The 20,818-nt window shown below is 41.9% G+C and overlaps 2 protein-coding genes across 5 annotated transcripts in view; one reads left to right on the top strand and one right to left on the bottom strand.

Moving 5' to 3' along the window:
- Nucleotides 1-3,048: 3,048 nt before the first annotated feature.
- tmem98 (transmembrane protein 98) lies at nucleotides 3,049-5,170 on the top strand (the record flags this gene model as incomplete). Its single annotated transcript, XM_080776143.1, has 6 exons — nucleotides 3,049-3,255; nucleotides 3,729-3,860; nucleotides 4,089-4,122; nucleotides 4,215-4,330; nucleotides 4,454-4,513; nucleotides 4,969-5,170. The coding sequence occupies exons 1-6, from the start codon at nucleotides 3,125-3,127 to the stop codon at nucleotides 5,168-5,170; spliced, it is 675 nt and encodes a 224-aa protein (XP_080632269.1). The 5' UTR covers nucleotides 3,049-3,124.
- Nucleotides 5,171-6,314: 1,144 nt separating this feature from the next.
- LOC308324597 (supervillin-like) overlaps nucleotides 6,315-20,818 on the bottom strand; it is a 35,023-nt gene continuing 20,519 nt past the window's right edge. For 2 of the 4 annotated variants that reach the window (XM_080776716.1, XM_080776718.1), the window contains exons 15-34: nucleotides 20,384-20,449; nucleotides 19,635-19,667; nucleotides 19,241-19,418; nucleotides 18,921-19,090; nucleotides 18,417-18,548; nucleotides 18,090-18,226; nucleotides 17,047-17,194; nucleotides 15,994-16,139; nucleotides 15,295-15,470; nucleotides 14,706-14,850; nucleotides 14,089-14,596; nucleotides 13,656-13,804; nucleotides 13,123-13,225; nucleotides 12,816-13,023; nucleotides 12,133-12,266; nucleotides 11,825-11,980; nucleotides 10,275-10,418; nucleotides 8,020-8,132; nucleotides 7,578-7,733; nucleotides 6,315-7,384 (exon numbers count right to left, since the gene is read on the bottom strand). In XM_080776716.1, the coding sequence (XP_080632842.1) occupies nucleotides 7,295-7,384; nucleotides 7,578-7,733; nucleotides 8,020-8,132; nucleotides 10,275-10,418; nucleotides 11,825-11,980; nucleotides 12,133-12,266; nucleotides 12,816-13,023; nucleotides 13,123-13,225; nucleotides 13,656-13,804; nucleotides 14,089-14,596; nucleotides 14,706-14,850; nucleotides 15,295-15,470; nucleotides 15,994-16,139; nucleotides 17,047-17,194; nucleotides 18,090-18,226; nucleotides 18,417-18,548; nucleotides 18,921-19,090; nucleotides 19,241-19,418; nucleotides 19,635-19,667; nucleotides 20,384-20,449 (3,092 nt within the window). In that variant the 3' untranslated portion in view covers nucleotides 6,315-7,294. Of the gene's footprint in view, nucleotides 7,385-7,577; nucleotides 7,734-8,019; nucleotides 8,133-10,274; nucleotides 10,419-11,818; nucleotides 11,981-12,132; nucleotides 12,267-12,815; nucleotides 13,024-13,122; nucleotides 13,226-13,655; nucleotides 13,805-14,088; nucleotides 14,597-14,705; nucleotides 14,851-15,294; nucleotides 15,471-15,993; nucleotides 16,140-17,046; nucleotides 17,195-18,089; nucleotides 18,227-18,416; nucleotides 18,549-18,920; nucleotides 19,091-19,240; nucleotides 19,419-19,634; nucleotides 19,668-20,383; nucleotides 20,450-20,818 lie in introns of all 4 variants that reach the window. The other 2 variants (XM_080776717.1, XM_080776715.1) reach the window with 2 other exon arrangements.

Here is a 20,818-nt window from a genome sequence, read left to right as displayed (position 1 = left end):
ACTTTAAGTACACTTGTAACAGAGTATTTCTACATTATAGTATTGATGATACTTTTGCTTAATATGTAAATACTTGTTCCACCACTGGGTATTATATAGGTGTTAGGCCTATAGTAACATACAGTGAGCAACAATACAATTTAGAATGAGTATAGTACAGAATGTGGTTCCCAAAACCTATACATCTAGGAATGCGTGTTATCATAGGGTTTATGACCTCTTGGAGCAAACTTATCTCACTATGCTAGGACCAACATTGTTGGCATACCATTATACCTAGGCACTAAACGAAGTAAGACATATCTTTCCTTTGGAGAAAAAAAACTGTAGGCCTATACTGCAGTCTGCAGAAAACAATTTAGTGCATTCACTTTCTCTCATTCAATCTCTGTTTGTGTGTGTGTGTGTGTGTGTGTGTGTGTGTGTGTGTGTGTGTGTGTGTGTGTGTGTGTGTGTGTGTGTGTGTGTGTGTGTCACTACAAAAATAATGTAGCCTGTTATAGTTCGTGAGTCACTGAGTTGGGTTCCTAAGTATCAATAATTTAGAAGGATTTATTTGTCACTTACTCGCACAAGCTATCTCTCGATCATCAGCCTACTTGTCGCTTTAATGGTTAACGTATGCCACCTAGCGTTGTGTTTTTGTTTCCTGTCCTTTATATTGTAGTGTACAGCGTACTGTAAAACAAAACTTTGGGCATAGTTAGATAAGAAAAACAACAAACACACGCACGCACGTTTGTGGAGAGCTCAACTAATATGACACTAGTTAATTAAAATATCTGTCTGGAATTGTAAAATTCACATAGGATAGCTGGGCAGCCTAGTAGGCTACTGCGCACGCATGAGCTCAGAACTTTGCAAGAAGGCTACAAAGTAAAGTTGATCATCACTCATTCACTGACTGCTCGGCAGCCCACGTAATGTGTTATGCGCATTCCCGTTTCCGACTTGGAGAGGTCCGTGCCATCTCCGCTGCTGCCTTGAGGGGAAAGGTGCTTTGTCTCCACATACGAACTCCGGAAAAGAATAAAAATATATTTATAGGTAAGTGACGCACATGGTTAATAGGAAGGAAGATAACAATATTTGGAATAAAACTTATGGATAGATACGGTAGGCTGAAATGTAATGATTATAGCCTAGAATTGCCAAATCCAAGTAACTTATTTAGATTTGTCCTACATGGCGCGCGCGCGGCTAATCAGAGCGAAAATAAAATAATGAATGAACAATGCATTATGTGGCAAATAGTTGGCTCTTGGATGAATAGTCTTTTGCTTGCTTTAATAGTCCCCCCCCCCCCTCAATTTATTGCATTGTTTACTTTCAGTTCAGTCTGCCGAATACCCATATAAAACACAAAACAGTAACACCGCTGCAGCTGCAATTCTACGTTATTTTGGCCTAGGCATACATAATACCGTATTTACAGTATATTCACTATATTCTCAGGTTGTATGCCTATTCAATTAATAGCCTACATCACTTTCTGAAAACTAATAACTAATCGACTGGCACTGCTGAACATCAGGATTATATTAAATCCGAGTATGCTGCGCCCCTTTTAATCAAGCTAAACTTTAGCTGCTAAATGGTTCAATTAGGCAACTCATTAATTTTGATGCTTCTAATTCTATTAGCCTATAAGTCTTCGTGTATCTCAAAACACCTACAGGAGTTAATTTTCGGATAACGGGTAGGCATGGGTTTATATTTATATTCCTTTAATTTGGCAACTTGCATTGCATTCATCATATATGTAAATGAATAGCATTAATACAATTGAGTGGATGGACTGAATTGGTTAGTTTACACTTGCTTGAAGCACAGCTACTAAAAGCTGAACACATATGTTATGGGTGGTATATACTTTTTACTTTGACAGATGGTTTATGTGTTAATCAAATCTCCAGTGGTCTTTTTTAAGCATGTGGCCTTGCTTTACCAGAAAAAAGTCAGTAAAGCTGGAGAGAGAGAGAGAGAGAGAGAGAGAGAGAGAGAGAGAGAGAGAGCACCATATGATCCAACAAGTGTAACACAAATTAATCTGATTAAAGACTTACAGCATTCCACAGCAGAATCTCATAATCATCCTGGCAAAAATGTTTATAGAGAATGTTGTAATTCTGCTATTCTGTTACCCATGGTGGCTGTGCGCAAAGTTAGTGTCTCTAATTTATGCCATAGCTAATGTAACTGTATCAGGGATATATTTTGCTATAGCTAAGCTAAATATGTTGTAATGTCAAAGGTATACACATGCATACAAGGGCACTCAGGTGGGGCAGATGTAGTTAATGAGTAACAAACTAATCTGGGCAGAGTGCAGGTAGTCTTGACAGACACAACCAAAAGAGAAACTGCAGGGAGAAAAATAACCAAAATCCTGTACGGACTATATTTTTCAGGGACTTAACACATCTGGAGGGTAAGAGGTCAAGGTTCATCAAAGTCTATTTGTTCTTTTGAGGGGTACTTTAATTGAAATGTCGGTTTCGTTCGAGAGTGGCCTATCACACTATAACAAAACAAGATGTCTTCTCATATTTATGTGAATGCTGGTGGTTATAGAATATACCAGACACAGCAGAGTTGATACAAGACAAAGTGTGATTGAGTAGTCGAATTTGAGGCAGAAATCCAGAAATGTCAAGATATATGGTATTAAAGTAGCAGTTGTTCCGCATAACTACTCTGATTTATAAAATGTAGTTATATAATCTCAAGAGAAAGTTTACTCTCATTGTGAGCCAAGCCTCTTTCAGACACTCATTGTATTGGTACAGTGCATGAAATACAAACAAAAGTCATGTTCACCTCATCTTTTATGTTCTTACTATAGATAAAGATCTGAGTTTTGTGTATATTGTAGGTGTGGCATTTTCAGAAACCTCTCAGCAACACTCAACAGTTCACAGTGCATTCTTAGCTCACAAGAGTGAAAAATGTGCAATGAAATACTGATTACTTTAACTTGTTGCTCTTAGAATGTCCTTTGATCTGATCTTAAGGTGCCTCCCAATGATTCTCTCTTTAACAGATGAGCACCCATTCATAATTGAGTCTGGACGACTGGTCAATCGTGTTGCTGCCTGCAGCCATCGCGGGAGCGGGAGTCACCATGGAGACGGTGGTGATCGTGGCCATTGGGGTGCTGGCCACCATTTTCCTGGCCTCCTTCATTGCTCTGGTGGTGGTGTGCAGACACCGCTACTGCCACCCCCATGACCTACTCCACCACTTTGACTCCAAGTCAGTGCCTTCATCAATACATAGTCTCGTCCTCTACACACTAGAAATAGGAATCCTAATCCTTTATCCATATAAATTATTCCAGCCATGGATAGCACTCATCTGTAGTCCATATACCGGTATTCACTCAGTGAGCGGAGACTGGCGCCTCCTTGACTCAACCCATATCAACTCAAAGTGATCACTTAAGCACTGTCACACAGTCACGGTCTCAAATGGCTTTACAGGCTCACATTTAATGAAAAAGAATCAAAACAACACCCTCTGTCTATAGACCCTCAATTGGGCAAGGGAGAAAATCCTTGACGGAAAAGGAAGACATCTAGGAAGACTAAATGCCAAGTGGGCCATATTGAAATGCAAAATAAACCATGAACAAAACTATGACATGTCCGTGCTGCTCAAGTGACAGCACTAGTAGCAAATTATACAAAATAGTACTAATAGTATTATAATGTTCTTCACTGCCACAGGCCCAACGTAGATCTGATCGGAGCCATGGAGACGCAGAGTGAGCCGTCAGAGTTGGAGCTGGATGATGTGGTCATCACTAACCCTCACATCGAGGCCATCCTGGAGAATGAGGACTGGATTGAGGACGCCTCGTAAGTCATTAGCAATGTCTTAACTAATCTAAACTAGTTCAAACCGTCTAATGCTGTGCTTGGTTTTCCAATGGAATCATACAATACCTCCCTGACATGTAGTTTTGGCCTGATATAAAGTACAGTCAGAATTAAAATTAAACTCGTGGTAATGAGCTTTATTTGTTAAAACCTTAATAGTCCGAATGCCAGCATCATCGATCCAAACCAATTTTGTACTTCTCACAGAGGTTTGGTGTCTCACTGTATCTCCATCTTAAAGGTAATGAGACTACTTGCTTGCTCTTTTAAACACATTTCCCCCTCATTTAATATTTCCTGAATAATATATAAATTGTTAATGTCCACATACAGATATGCCACACTCTGACTGAAAAGTTGGTCGCCTTGACAATGGGTTCAGGGGCAAAGGTCAAAGCCCCGGCCAGCCTCAGTGACATCATCACTGTGGCCAAACGCATCAGCCCGAGGTAACCTATCATCTTACTGTATGCAATAAACCCTCCCATAACTTCATATTGTTGTCAAAACGGAGACACTGTAGCCTGGTGTGTTAAATCTGATTCATGGCATTGTTTCACGTTGTCTTGTAGGGTGGATGATGTTGTGAGATCTATGTACCCCCCTCTGGATCCAATCCTGCTGGATGCCAGGTAATATCATCTGTTTTTCCATCATTCAGAGAGGCTATTTTTCTGTGACAAGGAGTTAGCAGTGTGGCATGAGTTATGCGCAGATGAATAACTCATGTCATGAGATAAATAGAGAGATACAGTGATCTGAATATATCAGCTTTGATGAGAAAAGCCGCTTCATAACTCATTTGTCCATTGTTTTGAAATGATGCATTCATCTTTTACTACAATTAAATGGAAAATGGAAATGACCAAGCAGCGTGTGTGTAAACCGCACTCTTCTTTGGAGATAATGGGGTTTCTTCTGGAATACATTTCCATAAAAAGTAAAATAATAATAAAAGATGAAGAAGAAGAAGCAGCTCAAAATGCATTTGCTTGGCTGTTATTTACTGGGCAAGCACTGTGTGCTATACAGGTAAACATCACTGTGTGCTATACAGGTAAACATCACTTACCTTTTCTCTCCCCAGGGCCACTGCCCTCCTCCTTTCTGTCAGCCATCTAGTACTGGTAACCCGCAACGCCTGTCACATGTCCGGGAGTATGGACTGGATCGACCAATCACTGCATGCGGCCGAGGATCACATGGTGGTCCTGCGTGAGGCAGCCCTGGCATCTGAACCAGAACGATTTATACCTGGAATGGACATGCAGAGAGAACAGGCCATCTAAAGCTCACGCACACATAGACATGAATACACACACACTAAGTAACAGAGACATAAACGCATGTGCATGCACGCACCCCCCCCCCCACACACACACACACACACACACACACACACACACACAAGCATTTACCCTGTATCCTCAAGCTGCTGCTCTTGTAAATTCTGTATGTATATCATATTCTTTGGAAACGTACTTGCCGTACTTGACACATCATCCAAACATATCAGTCAAATTTTAAATCCAGATGTTAAATCAATCTGCCAAAAGACTGAAGTACATTGGAAAAGACCTTGCAAACTAGTGTTCTGTTTCTAAACATAATTTACTCTTAATTGTTTTTAAAATGTAGCGTGTATTCTTCTTTGTATGAAATCCTTTGTATTAGAAGCCATGTACTGTATACATACATGCATACTGCACAACTCTCAGCCCTTTACTTTTGCAGTGATTCTAATATAGATGTTAGTGTCAGATAGTGGTGGCTTTGTGCTTAACCAGGGGTGTTTGAGAGGTTGTCTGAGGTGCTGCTTGCAGATGACTTGCCTCTTGATATTCTTGCTCCAGTACGTGCCCCATCTCCCAATGGTGGAGTTTAATCCGACCTCACCAGGACTTCACAGTCACATGGAGGCTTATTCAGCTTATCCATGCTGGTGAAAATAACACAAAGACGTCCAGCCAAAAAGGCTCCAACCCAGTGGACAGAATCAAGGCAACTATGACTTTCTTTCTTTTTTTACAGTGTGTGGGGCCAGGGTATATTGTGGATGTTCACATTAGAAGTTGCAGTCACAACATACACTATGTGCAGGGATATGTTGTTAGCTCTGTGTTAGGTAATGCGTTGTGTGTGTGTCTTTGTTAGGGATATTAATATAAATTGGGGCATGGCTACATGCTTTCCCCCGCATTGCTATTACTGAACCCCTTGGGCCCTCTTAAAAAGCCAATACCCATTGCCAGATTTTACACATAGTCCATCTCCACACACAGTTCCAAAGCATATGTTCCCACACAGTTTTAGACAAATCCAACACTTGAGCACTTTGCATGGCACCAGATGCAAGGTGGTTCTTAGCACTGTAAAATGCACACAATTAGATTGCATTATGCTGTCAGTCAGGCACCCTACATTTGGTGACAAATTGGTGACAGGAGTTCATCTTGAATTGCAGTTTGGCATTATTATGTGAAGTTTGTTTGTAGCCCCCTGGCATGCACCGCTCTTTTGATGAAAATGACATTGATTGAATTGTAACACAGGCCGTGGTTACTCTTATATTTTCTTGTTTACATTGTTTATTAGAAGTGATCGTTTTGTAAGCACTCCTTTCTTTTCTTATCCCTCCCACAGTATGTTACTGACATCCACCCTTTCCTCTTGCAGATCATTCTATTTTCCTTTCATTGATTTGTACAGATGAATTAAAGTTTCATAGGAAAACTTGCTTTACTGGCTCTATCTTTTTTGTTTATTTCAATAGTACTTCTGAATAAATCCATGTCTGGTAAGACATCCACACAATTATTCATCAGTCTTTGGGAATAAGAAAGTGGGTACAGTCCAGGGATTCAGATGGTAGACCTTCTGTTAAAAGATATACAGTAGGAAGTCTGGCTCTCTGAAACAATGAGAGCATTTGGCTGAGAACATAGTGAAGCCCTATTATACCATACTTAAATAAGACACACAGATACAACATGATAACGATAACAGATAATACATTTTGCCATACAACAATCATACAAAAATGATGTGAATTCAACTGGAAAAAGTTGAAGCCACGTCATTTCTGTTGTCAAGGGGGTCGTGCGACAAAATAAATTAGCCTCTACTGTGAAAACACTGTACACAAATTTTCCTCACGTAACAAGTAAGTACCATCTTTTTAAAAATAGAAAATACAAAAAGAAAAACAGTAGTTCTTCAGGATAAGTTGACATAAATAAAATGAATTCTCTCTTTTTGTTAATTAATAAGCAGTTCATCATGAAGTGATGCAAAGGCATGGTGGCGTGCAGTGATCCCTTTTTCAATCATGTCTTCTCATTTGAAGGGCCAATCGGAGTGGGGACTCGACCTCTTAATGTGGCCCTCTTGCAGCTTTCCCTTGTTCTTGCCATCTACGACAGAAGTCCTTTGCTTTTCTTTAGATCAGCTTGCTTCCAGCCCGGGAGAGAGTTGTACTCGTCTCTCTTCATTTCCAAAAGAGTCTGAAACAGAATTACATTTTTTAATAATTCAACTAGCCGATCTACATTGAGACATTGTGAGCTTGTAGATCAGCTATTTTAAAAGGTTTTTTTAAATAGTAAAAAATGGCAAATTAGTTTAGGGTTAAGGGTAGCACAAGATATAGCCCTTAATGCCTTGTGGTTGACTAGCTGCGAGTACACTGCTACGTACCTGGAAGTCGTCCTCTGACAGGTAGATTTCCAGGCACTGGGGGTCCACCCCTTCAGGTAAGGGGCTTCGCAGCAGCTCCTCCAGGAGGTAGTGCGTCTTGGTAAGCTGCGTCAAGGCATCCTGCACCAAGGTCAGCTTGGCCCGCCCCACTTCTCCCTGGAGGAGCACACATTCAGTGGTGAAAAAAAGTACTTAACCCATTTAGACCTGAGGACGATTCTACAAATTCTAAATAATGCGTCACATTGTGCAAAGATCACGTGTCACTACATTTTCGCTACTATAGTGAGACACTGTAAAAAAAAGTATAATAATATTAATTGATGAAGAATTATAATTAAGATGAAAGATGGAGATACAAGAGATACACGACAGTATAGAGGGGTTCAGCCTGATGTCTAAGAACATGTACTGTACCTGCATTAGTGCGGATGGTTTGTACCTGTGAATTGGGTTGAGGCTTCCTCTCCCAGTGGGGGAAAACATTAGTAAAGGTCAGGGGTTCCGATCCCTCCAAGATGAGGTAGGCTTGAGGTGGGCGTCTAGGGTTCATCTCTGTAGGAAATTATTTTGTAAACACAACATATTAAACAGATCAATGACCAAAAACCAAACATTTGACATCATTACCCGGTAGTGCCGTTTCATACTATAAGCTCCAATGCTATAATATCTAAAGCACATAGTGTATATAGATTTTAATATAACAGTGTTCAAGACGACATATGTACATCATCATAATGTAAAATAGACACTATGCCGATTTGCTCAGACACTATGACGTAACATTTTCCGTTCATTCCGTTCATGGGAATTTAATATTTGTTTAAGACGAATTTGTGGACGGTAACCAAAAGCTGGATGTACGTAGGAGGGACCCTCAAAAAAGAGAAAAGGTCAGCTCAGAAGTCTAAATAATGTATGATGAAGGTGCTCATTAGAAGAGGAACCCAAAAGTTCAAGAAAGTCCAATTCTTATAGGCTGGCAAAAAAAGAGTAAATAATTAAATCAATACCTGTGTATGTTAAAACAGAGCTTTGGGATTCACAAACAGCCTTCTTCAGGGCATAACCCTCAACCGACATTTGGCCCTTTAGTAAAAATGCAGGATAATCGCAAACACCTTGCAAATTAAATTATGACCACTAGACTAGATGGCTATAAAAGATATGAAATAAAAGGAAGAAAATGATACATTATACACATATACTGTACATTGTGAGGAAGAAAAGGACACATCAAGAACAATTTATTTTGTGTTCTTGTGTTTTTGTATTTTTGTCTTCATTCAGAAAAAAAGTGCTTTCCTTTCCAGTCTGTTTACTAGGATGTTGTTTGTCCTCCTTACTGTAATTCACCCTACTCAAGCACCTGCTGTCATGGTGCACTCAGCCGATGTCACCACCTTCTGCAGCACTCCTAGATCCTGGTAAGATCGACGGGTCTTATGCTATCCCATATTCCCTTATTTTGATAGCTCTAAAAAATCTTTTTTTGCCAGGTGAAAACCTGGCATACAACAGCCCCGTTTTATTTAGATTTTTTTAATAACATCCTTTATTGAATTTTTACGTTTTCACATAAAGATGAATCATGAATGTAAACAGATAAAGTGAGACAAACTAGAAAGGTATAAATTAAAAGCACAATACAATAAAACAGACCACATTAACAGCGACCTAGTCATGATTGGCTCCCTGCCTGCCCCTAACAGGGAGTCTGACCACGCTGCAGCGCAGAGCGACTGACAACAGCAGCTGACTTATGAGCTAACTGTCTAGAGCTACAGGACTGCCATAACACAACAGTGATTGAACCAACAAAAGAACGTCGGAAACAAATGAAAACAACGGCCGCGAGGTTGTGACAGAGAAACATACACGTTAAAAAGGGGGGGGGGGGGGACAGATGCACAACAGAGACAGCGCTTGTTTCACCTGGCAGTTAATGATACTCGTCTCATTCTTGTTTGTAGACATCTGTCTTTCATCATGACTAGATACGCTCGTCCACAGTGTTTTGTCCCAAATGGGCTGCCGTGAAAAGGCGAACAACCGTAAGGGTCGATTCATACTCCTATTTTAGAGCCGAATAAAAGTCGGTTCGGCGCTGTAGAGCCTACAATTTGACGTCATTTGAGGTTCGGGGGGGCGGGTACCGTCCTAAAGTCGGCTCTTCGGTGCTACTGAAATTTTCTGACGAGCCGAAATCTCATTTCGGCACTACAGCGCCGAAACAGGAGTATGAATCGGCCCTAAGACTCACCGTGAATAGCCAACGCAAAGAAATCTAAAATGACACAGATGCTTTCCTGGTTTTAATGGGTTAAAGTGTTCTATACAGTATGATGACAGCTTAACATAGCAAACAAATGGACATTTAGCTTGCTTTCAGAGACTGTCATTCTGGCACCGCTCGCAATTTGCACTGTTTATCTGGATGCTGGTGTCATTATTTATGTTCATTCTTTGAGATGGCTAAATTTACTTTATTCATTACATTTTTGGGGTAAAGGGTTATTTGATTTGTTTATAATTTGGAATTTGAATATTAACATTAACATATTTAAAATAAGCATTTCGTAGAAAATATAGCATTTGGTCTTATTTTTGCAGATGTATAATGCGTGTTTCCCTTTATTAAGGAGGCCACAACCAAGATTTTTCACAATAAGATAGCAACGGCCCTGTACTCACCCTTGCAGTACTGGAGTACAGTTTGCATGGCACACTTCCTTTCATTATCCCAAAGGCTGCAGGCTGAACCGCCACTCTCCGGTTCCTCGGGCTGACCTCTCTGCCACAGATACACCTCCAGGCGGTTATCTAACAGGAACAAGGCTGCCGGGAGAGACAGAGAAGAATATTGAATGAGCTTGAATATCGTTTGGAGCAGTGGTTCTAAACTTCTGTCCTGTGATCACAGAGCTGTGGGCTAATGCTCACTTTCATTCTGGGCCTGGTCTGGGGATTGGGGACTAAATGGGACCCATGAGAGGTAGTCTAATGGTCTGGGGATTGGGGACTAAATGGGACCCATGGTCCATGGAGAGGTAGTCTAATGGTCTGGGGATTGGGGACTAAATGGGACCCATGGTCCATGGAGAGGTAGTCTAATGGTCTGGGGATTGGGGACTAAATGGGACCCATGGTCCATGGAGAGGTAGTCTAATGGTCTGGGGATTGGGGACTAAATGGGACCCATGGTCCATGGAGAGATAGTCTAATGGTCTGGGGATTGGGGACTAAATGGGACCCATGGTCCATGGAGAGGACACCTGACTGACAGGATAAAGTATCATTTTAGTTTAAGTACCATTTGTCGATAATTTATACTTCTACACTGCTGCATCTCAGAGGCACATATTGCACTCTTTACTCCATGACAATTATTACTTTACTTAACTTTTAATTATTAATTTTCAGAATTTAGATTATTTTATTATTTGGCAATTAAGAAATAGCTGATCTACAAGCTCACAACATGTTGAAGCATTGTGGGCTTGTAGATTTGAGTCTTTTTGTACTTCAAGTGTATTTGATGCCAATACCTTTGTATTTAACACAGGAATGCATTTTACTTGTAACAGAGTATTTCTAAATTGCGGTATTGTTACTTAGTGATTGATTGATTGAAACCTTTATTTCAGGGGAATCCAATTGAGAACAAAGGTCTCCTTTTCAATGGCGACCTGCGATTTACTAGTGCTTTCTAAGGGCCCTAAAGATGAATACAAAATCAATATCAACATCCTAATACTGTCCAATACTTAGACAGGCAGCTGCTGTCAAAATATGACCCCCCCCAAGTCAAAAAACACTTTCTAAGGTGTGATTCGGGGCCCTAAAGATGAATACAAAATCAAAATAAACATCTTAAAACAAAATGTTTAATTGTGTGTTTGAGCTGACATGCCCTTTTGATGTAAATAAATCAAGCCACCTTAATTTAAGAGGCATCTTTCTTTAGGGGCATGTCATGTGATCTACCTGCACAGCCTTTGATCTACCTTTTGGCACCCCTGGACTAGAGCATGTGTCTGTTTTTATTTTTGAGTGTTGCAACCACTCCAAGGAACAGCAATGTCCGTCTGTCTTCACCTATTTGACTATGAGTACCAGTAGGGGCAAAAGTTGCACTGTTGCCTGCTAATTAGAGAGAGAGAGAGAGGGGCAGGGGGAGAGGGGAGTTGCACCACTCAGTTCACACGGGTGTGATTTTGGGTGAATGCTTGACTGACGCTCACCTGGTTGTGGTACAGAGTACAGAATCTCCTGGACGAAGGGCATCGCCATCACAACCCCCGGCAAGCGGGCAGGGCTCTGAAGTTCTTCACCTTGGAAGACTCCGGACTGAACACTCAGATGGAAGAGACGCGGAGTAAAGTTATATTTGCCTGGATCTGAGAAAAAACCCAAATGCACAGTAAAATATGGAGTAAAATATACTCATAATTATTCAGAATATTTTTATATGATGGCAGAAAAGGTAAGTTAACTTAATGCTGTTGTGTGAACTGCAATTGTATGGACAGTACAAAAGTGTGTTGTGTACCTTGTAACATGCAGTCATAGGCCTTTCTGTCTTGTTGTCCAAGAGCATTCCAGAACTCTGCGGGCTCAGAGCCTTCCTCTACCTCCTCCACCATCACAGGACTGCCTGTGACGAGACCCAACTCCACCGGGCATCTAAGACACATGTGCATATCCATATACATCCACTGTAGATTCACACAGATGCCATTTCACATAACATTTTATAACCTAACATAGGACCAAGATTTTCTATCAAGATCCTGTCAACCAGTAGTCAAATAACCCATTCTGGACGGGAACTCCTTTTGGTGTTTTAAGCATTGTGTTATACTTTAAAATAGCAGATCTACAAGCTCTTTTTTTTATTTATTTTATTGTGAAAATGTGGCACAAATCTTTGAATACCGGTATATATTATTTCACAGCGAACGTTTTTAACTCAAATCCTTGCTTCATGGACAGTGCCTGGGGGTCCGCAGCCAAATACAGATAATTTTGGGGGTCCTTGACATGGAAAAGGTTGAGAACCACTGACATAGAAACATAGCTTTTTCAGAAAACTGTTAAGATATAGAAGACCCTTTTTTTTTATAGAATTGACCTCAGGTATAAATGGCATAACACAGTCACACCCATTTCAAAGTGTCTATAATCTATATTCTATGTACGGTTGATTAGATGCCAGTCCAAACAGAGACTTACGTGTGAGTGAGCCGTTCCACTGCCAGTTTGCTGACTTCCCTGGAGCTTGAGTGGGCTTTGCAACCATGCCACAGGTACAGCACCCCCTGCTGGCAGTTGAGCAGAACGACAGAGCCTCTAGAACGGAGACCAGCGCAACAACAGTCCACCTCCAACAGAGAGCCTTCCTCGGGAAGCTCTCCTCGCACAGAGAACAGACGCCACCCTGCTATAGCGTGAGAGAGGAGGATTTGAATAGCCAAACACATGATAAAAGGGTACAGTTGACACACTCGACCACCCAGAATCTAGGGCTGTTCTGCTGTACCTGTTTTAGAGGAAGCATCCTCTTGTCTGCCCTTGTGAATGACCAGACCACCCTGGAAAAGCTGCAGGAAACACGGTGGTTCCTTCCCCTGGGGTACCACCACCTCCACCAGCAACAACACAATACAAAAGAGCATAAACAACATGAAAACTGAAAGAACTTTTCTTCGGAAAGGGAGGTGATATAACTACAAATTTACTTAATTCCGTACTTCTGATGGACAGTCCCCCTCAGAACTTGTGCACCCCCAAATGTCTTGACTGTCCAAACCGAAGTTTTTTCAGAAGTCGGAAGGAGCAAAGTGCAACCACTTCATAAAGTGATTGATGTTACTGGTATCCCAATAATGAAAATCATTTACTAGATACCTTGAGCCATTACACAAAAAAGCAACATTTCATTGAACCGAACCATCGCTTTTCCACCAGTGACAGTTTTCCTACTTATTGCCACATGGTCTGCATTGCATTGCATTTGCTCTAATAATCTAACAGCCTGTTTGAAATGGAAGCACTGTGGCTAACTTACTGTACCTGTCTTTCCTCACAGTTATTTAATGCAATGGACAGGAACGTAGCAGTGCCCCGCCCACTGACAGTGGCGTGATGACCCCGCCAGAGGAAGAGGACCGTTTTTCCTTTCTCAGGACCACTGTTCTGTACATCAGAGCTGCACAGCGTACCTACAGTACCACATAGACAAAGCACATCGTTACATGTAATACCTCAGACACAGAGAACAGCATTACCTACAGTACCACAGAGACAAAGAATAGCATTACACTGAGTGGATGAGAACCCACTGGTCATTCACATTAAAAGGTAAAAAATCTCTAGCGTGCTGATAAGTATACAACACCAGATCTGACCATAAGCGTTCCTGTGTGTTATTGTGTGTGTGTGTGTGTGTGTGTGTGTGTGTGTGTGTGTGTGTGTGTGTGTGTGTGTGTGTGTGTGTCTGTCTCACCAGCAGAATCAACGTTGTATGTCCAGCGGATCACATAGGAGTCTCCCTCGTACAGCTGTCCACTGCTCTCCACAGGCGCTTCACTATCATCAAATTCCTGGACGTGCCACGTGTCTACAGCAACTGTTTTCAGCTCCAGCTGACGTCCGCTCTCGAGTGTGACTACTCTGTGGCCCCGCGGGACGTTGAGCCCCTCCAGGGAGTCGTCCACCGAGACGTCTCCTAGCAGGCCCTGGCCTGACACCAGCGCCTTAGCATCACAAGGAGACAAGACGTCCCCTACCAGGCCCTGGCCTGACACCAGCGCCTTAGCATCACAAGGAGACAAGACGTCCCCTACCAGGCCCTGGCCTGACACCAGCGCCTTAGCATCACAAGGAGACAAGACGTCCCCTACCAGGCCCTGGCCTGACACCAGCCCCTTAGCATCACAAGGAGACAGACACTCTGACTGAGGAGGAGGCTCGTCTGGGGTGACTGGTGCTGAAAGGGCTTCCTGTGAAAAACACTGCAGAGAGAGAGAGAGGGTTATTTAAGTAAATTAGGATCCATCTCTGATATGTTATATAATATTATTATTATGTGTGAACTTTAAATCATCAAGTTCTCTGGTGAACCTGCGTGTCCTCCATCACCGGAGTAGGGTCCACTCCGGTTCCGCTCCTCGCAGGCCAGTCGAGGAACTTCTCTTTGAAAAGAGCGGTCTCGTTGTTCTCTGAAATGCAGCCAAAAAGGGCCCAGCTTGGACGGCCCTCTCCGCGCCTTTAGGAGAAAACAAATTGAAGAAGACCTTCCTCTCATTAAATCCCATACAGTCAAGACTAAGTTTCACGGTATGAGCTAACAATTTAAGACCACTGAAATTTGTTTTTTTATTACATTTTAAGGCCTTCATTTTGCCTTGTATTGATAAAGTTTTGTAACGCGTGGATAACCTGTTCTAGTCTAGCTTTACACCCTCTGCAATATGTTAAAATACTGCCGTTGTATTGCAGTAGCTCTGAACAGTACAGATTTTTTCTTTTCTTTTTTTAGGGTCGCTAGCCCCTCATATTCCCAGCTGTGTGTCTGTGTGTACCCCATAGTGATGATTTGATTGGCTAAACACGGAATGTGATGTATGATGATGTATGACGATAAGAGCGCCCTTCACTTCAAGTGTGATTGTTTTACTGTGTGTACAGTACACGGGCTACTTTAACTTACAGCTGTATACTGGGGTTACAGTGTGTGGGGTCCAGGGGGTTCACTCTGCAGTTGCTGTAGTCATAGGCTCCGCCCCACACCTGCTGTGCCAACTGTAGAGCTACTTTTCTGTTGCTAGGGACAAGATCCTTTCCATGCCAAAGGTATACTTCACTGCCAAAGTCAAACACCAGAGCCTGGATGCATGAAAACACAACAACAGAGACAGTTAAGACCGTAAGACCTGAGTCTGATTCCACAATTCCCCAAATTGATATTATATATTTGGGCGTGGACCCCCAATGTCCAAAACACTATATCTGCTATTTTGGAGAACCACTGTTCTAAACCACTGTTCTAAATCCCTATCGTTATATATCTAAAATGGTCTTTACACACTTCTTAGGAGTGTTTATATTTAATTAATTCAAACTGCTGTTTGTGTCATGAGCACATTTTCACAGTAAAATGTCACACTAATATTACAGCAATGTAAGCAATGTAAAACAATGTAAAACATTTGTTCACTGCAAATGAAAGTGAAATATTCACAGAGACATTTTTGGACCGTCTATTCGTCACTCTCCCAGTAGGACAGGGATCTCTACAATATGATAAAGGTATCATACAATATATTCATTACCCAAAAAAAAGCATGTGCTCTGCATTTGCTGTATACATAGTGTACTAGTTGAGAATCAAGAGGGGTCTCACGGTCACCTCAGATGAAGCCAATAGTGAGACACTGGGGATTGAAGCCCAGGCCTGTTCTTGGGGCACCAGTCTGTTGTCTACCAGCCTGTACACACAGTTTGACTCCACTACACCACTCTCATACAGTTCATCCTCCTCTGGCGGACCTGCACCTGCAGACATCAGCACAGACCAAACCATTCAATACATTCCAAATATACTGTATGTATGTAGAGACACTTCTGACAACCAATTCAGGCCAGTTCTGCTGATTGTCATCATATGGAACAGAGCCATATACAGCTAAATTAGCACTTTATCAAGGAAGTAAAATTCACTATATAGAAACAGGGACAAAATGTGCAGTGATAGAATTCATACACAAATACTTATGACAAGCTAATCTGAAAGTGAAAGTCTTTTGGTCTTTAAGTCTAGTTCAGACCTAATATTTGCTACAACTTAAGACAAAACAATCTTAAGCTCGATTTATACTGTTCAAAAGATAGCCGACGTACAACCTCACACCGTGACGCATCAGCAACGCATTGTGAACTTGTAGATCAGCTATTTTCAAATGGTCAAAATGTATATGGCTGAAGTGTTTAACACTATCGCTCTCGTTACCAATAGGCGGTAACGTGAGGCCAGTGCCAGTGAAATGCGCGCCATAACCAGAGAAGAAGAAGCATTATCCGGCCGACATCGTACTTTATCCCATTCTGAGCACTAAAAACCACTAATGAGTGTCCACTGAGGCTGTTTCTGAGGCCTATGGAGGCTAGCGACCAGAGCTAAAATAAGGTACAAATATATATTTTTAAACTGGATTAATTAATGCTCTTTAATCAAATCTCGTGACCTTGTGAATGGCCAAGATGGTAATCATAGCTTTTCTCGAGATATCTCGTCTTGTAATAATAATCAAAGTAACTACTAGTAACCAAAGTTTTCAAATAACTGTAGTGGAATAAAAATAAAAGTATTGGAAATTGGAAATACTCAAGTAAAGTACAGATACCTCAAAATTGTACTTAAGTACAGTACTTCCACCACTGTATATTCCCCCACTGGCCTCACCTCTGTACTGTGCACTTCCTCCCAGGAGGTCCCAGAACTCTGCAGCCTGGCCTGAGTCTGAGTTCAGCCCCTCCTCCAGATGGAGGACCTGTGAGGCCTGGCAGCCCAGATCGCTCTGCTTCTGAATGGACATGGCCAGCTCTGAGGCCTGGAGGAGAACATTCAGTGTTTGAATACTATCACCACTCAAACACATTTACACATGATGTACATGAAAACAATTAACTTTTCGTCAACAACAGTTGATCTGACCTTATCAAACCTTGTACATACGCTCCATATATGGCCAGTACAGAATTCCATATGTTGATCTGAACCCCCCCCCCCCCCCCCCCTCCCAAAGCGCCAGCACTCGCCCAGCAGTCTGCCCTCACCCAGGCCGCCTGGCCCTAAAGGGCCAGGTCGCATGCTTCTCACCCTCAGGGCGTCTTACTGGTTATGTAAACTGTCAAGTACACAATAAGCACCGTCATCGTCTTGAGGCACTACATTGTTTATTGTAAGTCACTCTGGAAAAGAGTCTCTGCTAAATGTCCGAATTATAAATTGTCACCAATATTTAAGTTATTTAAAAGTAACTATTCAGAATACTGAAATTGTGCTTAATTCTATAACCAGTACATTTTATGTCCATAATGGAGATGTCTAAAGTAAACTACCGCCAAGATGGTGGATCTACTGAATGTGCTATAATTAACTTTATATTGACATTGATAACCAGTCCAGTACCTGCAGTACTGGTTATATTGTATTAACATACTCTACTGCTATTTTTGAGAGTCACTATGTTTTTTTACTGAGTGTACACTGGTCCAGCTGTTGTTTTTAAATGTGCTCTATAAATAAAGTTTGATTGGATTGGTTATTCTACCATACAGATTGGTCAAAATAACGTTTTATTAATTAAACGTCCCGGATTGTAGCTTCATGGAGAGAGCTTGAGTATTTTACCCTGGTATGGTACTGTAGTGAGCAATGGTTTATGCATACCGTGTTAGCATGACATTACCGCTGTTCAGAGTCAAACTGTCTCTGTGTGGTACCTTTTCTTTCTCTGGGCCATTGGCAAACTCTCCGCTCCACAGGATGCAGTGGTCGAGAGTGACCAGCAGGAAGCAGTCACCGCTGTTCAGCGATAGTGCTGAGGGCTCCACCAGCCGTACCTGCACATGTCGCCTACCTGTTGCCACGGGAAACACACAAAGAGATAGACAAAAAGAGATCCATTACAATGAACCATCCATACACGCACGCGCACACACAAATAGACTGTGTTAATTTAACTCAGAGTACAAATGGATAACTTAACACTGAGGTAAACACGCACATGAACACAAATACACGCAAATGCTAACATGCTCTTCTCTGACCTTTGACGTGAATGAGCATGTGGCTGCTGAAGGGAGGGTGGGTCTTGTTATTTACTGCATCGGAGGCTGTCTTGCTGTTGAAATCTTCTGTGCTGGCCCGCCGTGAGTCCACTCCGGAAGGATTCTTAGACTCTGGATAGTGGATCAAACACGAGCAAAGATTGTAGAAGAAAATGTCAGACGCGTAGAGATTTAGGGTGGTACGGATCGAGAGAAGGCAAAGATTACATTAAAGGCCAGTCCACACTAAAACAACGTATTGCAACAAAACCGTTTTAGAGACCGCTGCAGCGGTCTGAACTGACCAGTTGCAGACTGATCACTGGTGCCATTTGGGGATAATAGTACTTGCAAGTAGTTGCATTGGTGGCATTGGTGTGGACTGGCCTTTAGGAATTAGGGGAAAAGGCTACACATTAAAATCCTGTGTTTGTAAGAGTTTACAAATGTAACCAAAACGGACTGTAAACGCTGAGGGTTTTCACTGTAGATGTTTTGACTCACTGTTCTGCGCTTGTATCCTGCTGTCATCTTCTGCACTGACTATCCTTTCGCCCATGTAGTCCTGTCTGATGTCCTCCCTGGCTGCCAGAGCCCGGAGGGGGTTCCTGGAACCTTGGGTCCTGCGGGATGGACGCACCGCCCGCCTGTGCTCTGCTACAGCTGACGTCAGTCTGCAAAAACAGGAGACGAGACACGGCGAGGTTTGTCAAAGTAATAACCCACGTAAAACATGGGTTATGTTCATCACAGTTGGTTAATCAATAATGGTATGTACGTCATTGCTACATAAATGTTATGTCTGTGTGATAACACGGGCTCACATGGGCGTGTTGGTCTGACAGAAGACACTTAAATCCTGCTGTTGCTCGGTTGTAGCAGCGTCCCCGGAGGAAGCAGGGACACAGGTCGAGGGAGGCGGCTGTTCTCCATAGAAACAGCCAAATGGCTCCTCTGTAGTCGCCACCTCCTTCAGCTCCTGTGGGGCATTGTGGGAAGCAGCTGGAGTTGGATGGGAAAAAAACTGAAGATTATTTCTTATTCAAGACTCAACAAGAGAAGCATACAATCAAAGCTAGATAAATGGGTGTCAACAATAATCACATATTACTTGTGTTGGCAACACAGCATAATCCCATATCTGTAAAAGCACTGTACACACTACTGATCCTGTGTGTCTGGGAGAGTCATGTTTGTAAAGCATTTCTGAAATCATACCTTCCGCCTCCGTCCCAGCCTGTTTGGCGATCCCTGTGAAGTGAACAACGTAAAAAAAGTTCAGACCAGAAATGTACAAACAAAATAAATCTCAATAAAGAGTAGATGATATATGCAGTGTTCATTTAACCACTTAAACGTTATATACTTCATTGACCAGTATCTGTACATGGCCCCCTCTCACCCACTTTTCTCCCCTACACCATACCACTTTGCCAAAGCTAGCTGATCTACAAGCTCACAAAACATCCCAACGTGGTACATTGTGAGCTTGCAGATCTGCTATTTTCATCGAATATTCAGTATTTGGTACAGATGACCTTCATATGTGTAAGTTAACACATGTATTTGTATTAATTAGCATACACAGAATCCATTTATGGCACATTTTAAAGTGGTTTTGTAGCTTTTGAATGACCTAGGTTCAAATAGGCAAATAGACATATTTTTAAAATATGGTTACCATACACAAACTTAAATCCTATAAAGCTTAGTGCTTAGTTATTTTTTCCTTTTTTTCTTTTTTAATTAGGCAAGTCATTATTAACACATTCTCATTTGCAATGGTGGCTGGGCAAGTGACAAGCCAGTATATACTAGCAACTGCAACCACAAAGGGGTGTGCACTGTGCAGATAAGTCCAGACTTAAAGCATTTGCAGCGACCAGAACATTCCATTTTACATCCACATCGTGTCAGCTCCTGGCAGGAAGATCCGGCGAGTGTATATGGATTAACCCTACACTAACCTCCATGTGGGCAAGCTGTTGCTCCAGGGGAAGGTCTGTTGTCATGAGAGTCATCTTCGTCTGATTCTGGAGACAAACACAAGACAAAGACGTGAACAAGGAATTGGGGGACGCGAAGAAGAAAAATTATATATATATATATATATATATATATACACACACACACACAAATACAGTGGAAGCGATAAAGCAACACAGAAACAAATCAGAGACAATAAGATGTGAAAGAAAGAGTGACAACATAGACCTCTACTATCATCACAGTCCACCTCTTACCTACAGGAGTTGAGTTCCGATATAGAAAGAGAGAATGAGTGTGAAACAGTGTAAGAACATGACTGGTACTGACATACTTGTAGTTAGACCACCAGGCAGGTAGCAGACAGCCAGGAAAGCAAGGAGAAAAACAGAGAGTCAATAATAATAGATATAAAT

Source organism: Protomyctophum bolini (assembly GCF_963924005.1).
Source record: "Protomyctophum bolini genome assembly, chromosome: 11".
Lineage (NCBI taxonomy): Eukaryota > Metazoa > Chordata > Actinopteri > Myctophiformes > Myctophidae > Protomyctophum > Protomyctophum bolini.
Note: the sequence above shows the minus strand (reverse complement) of the source record. Positions and strands in the feature narration are given on the sequence as shown.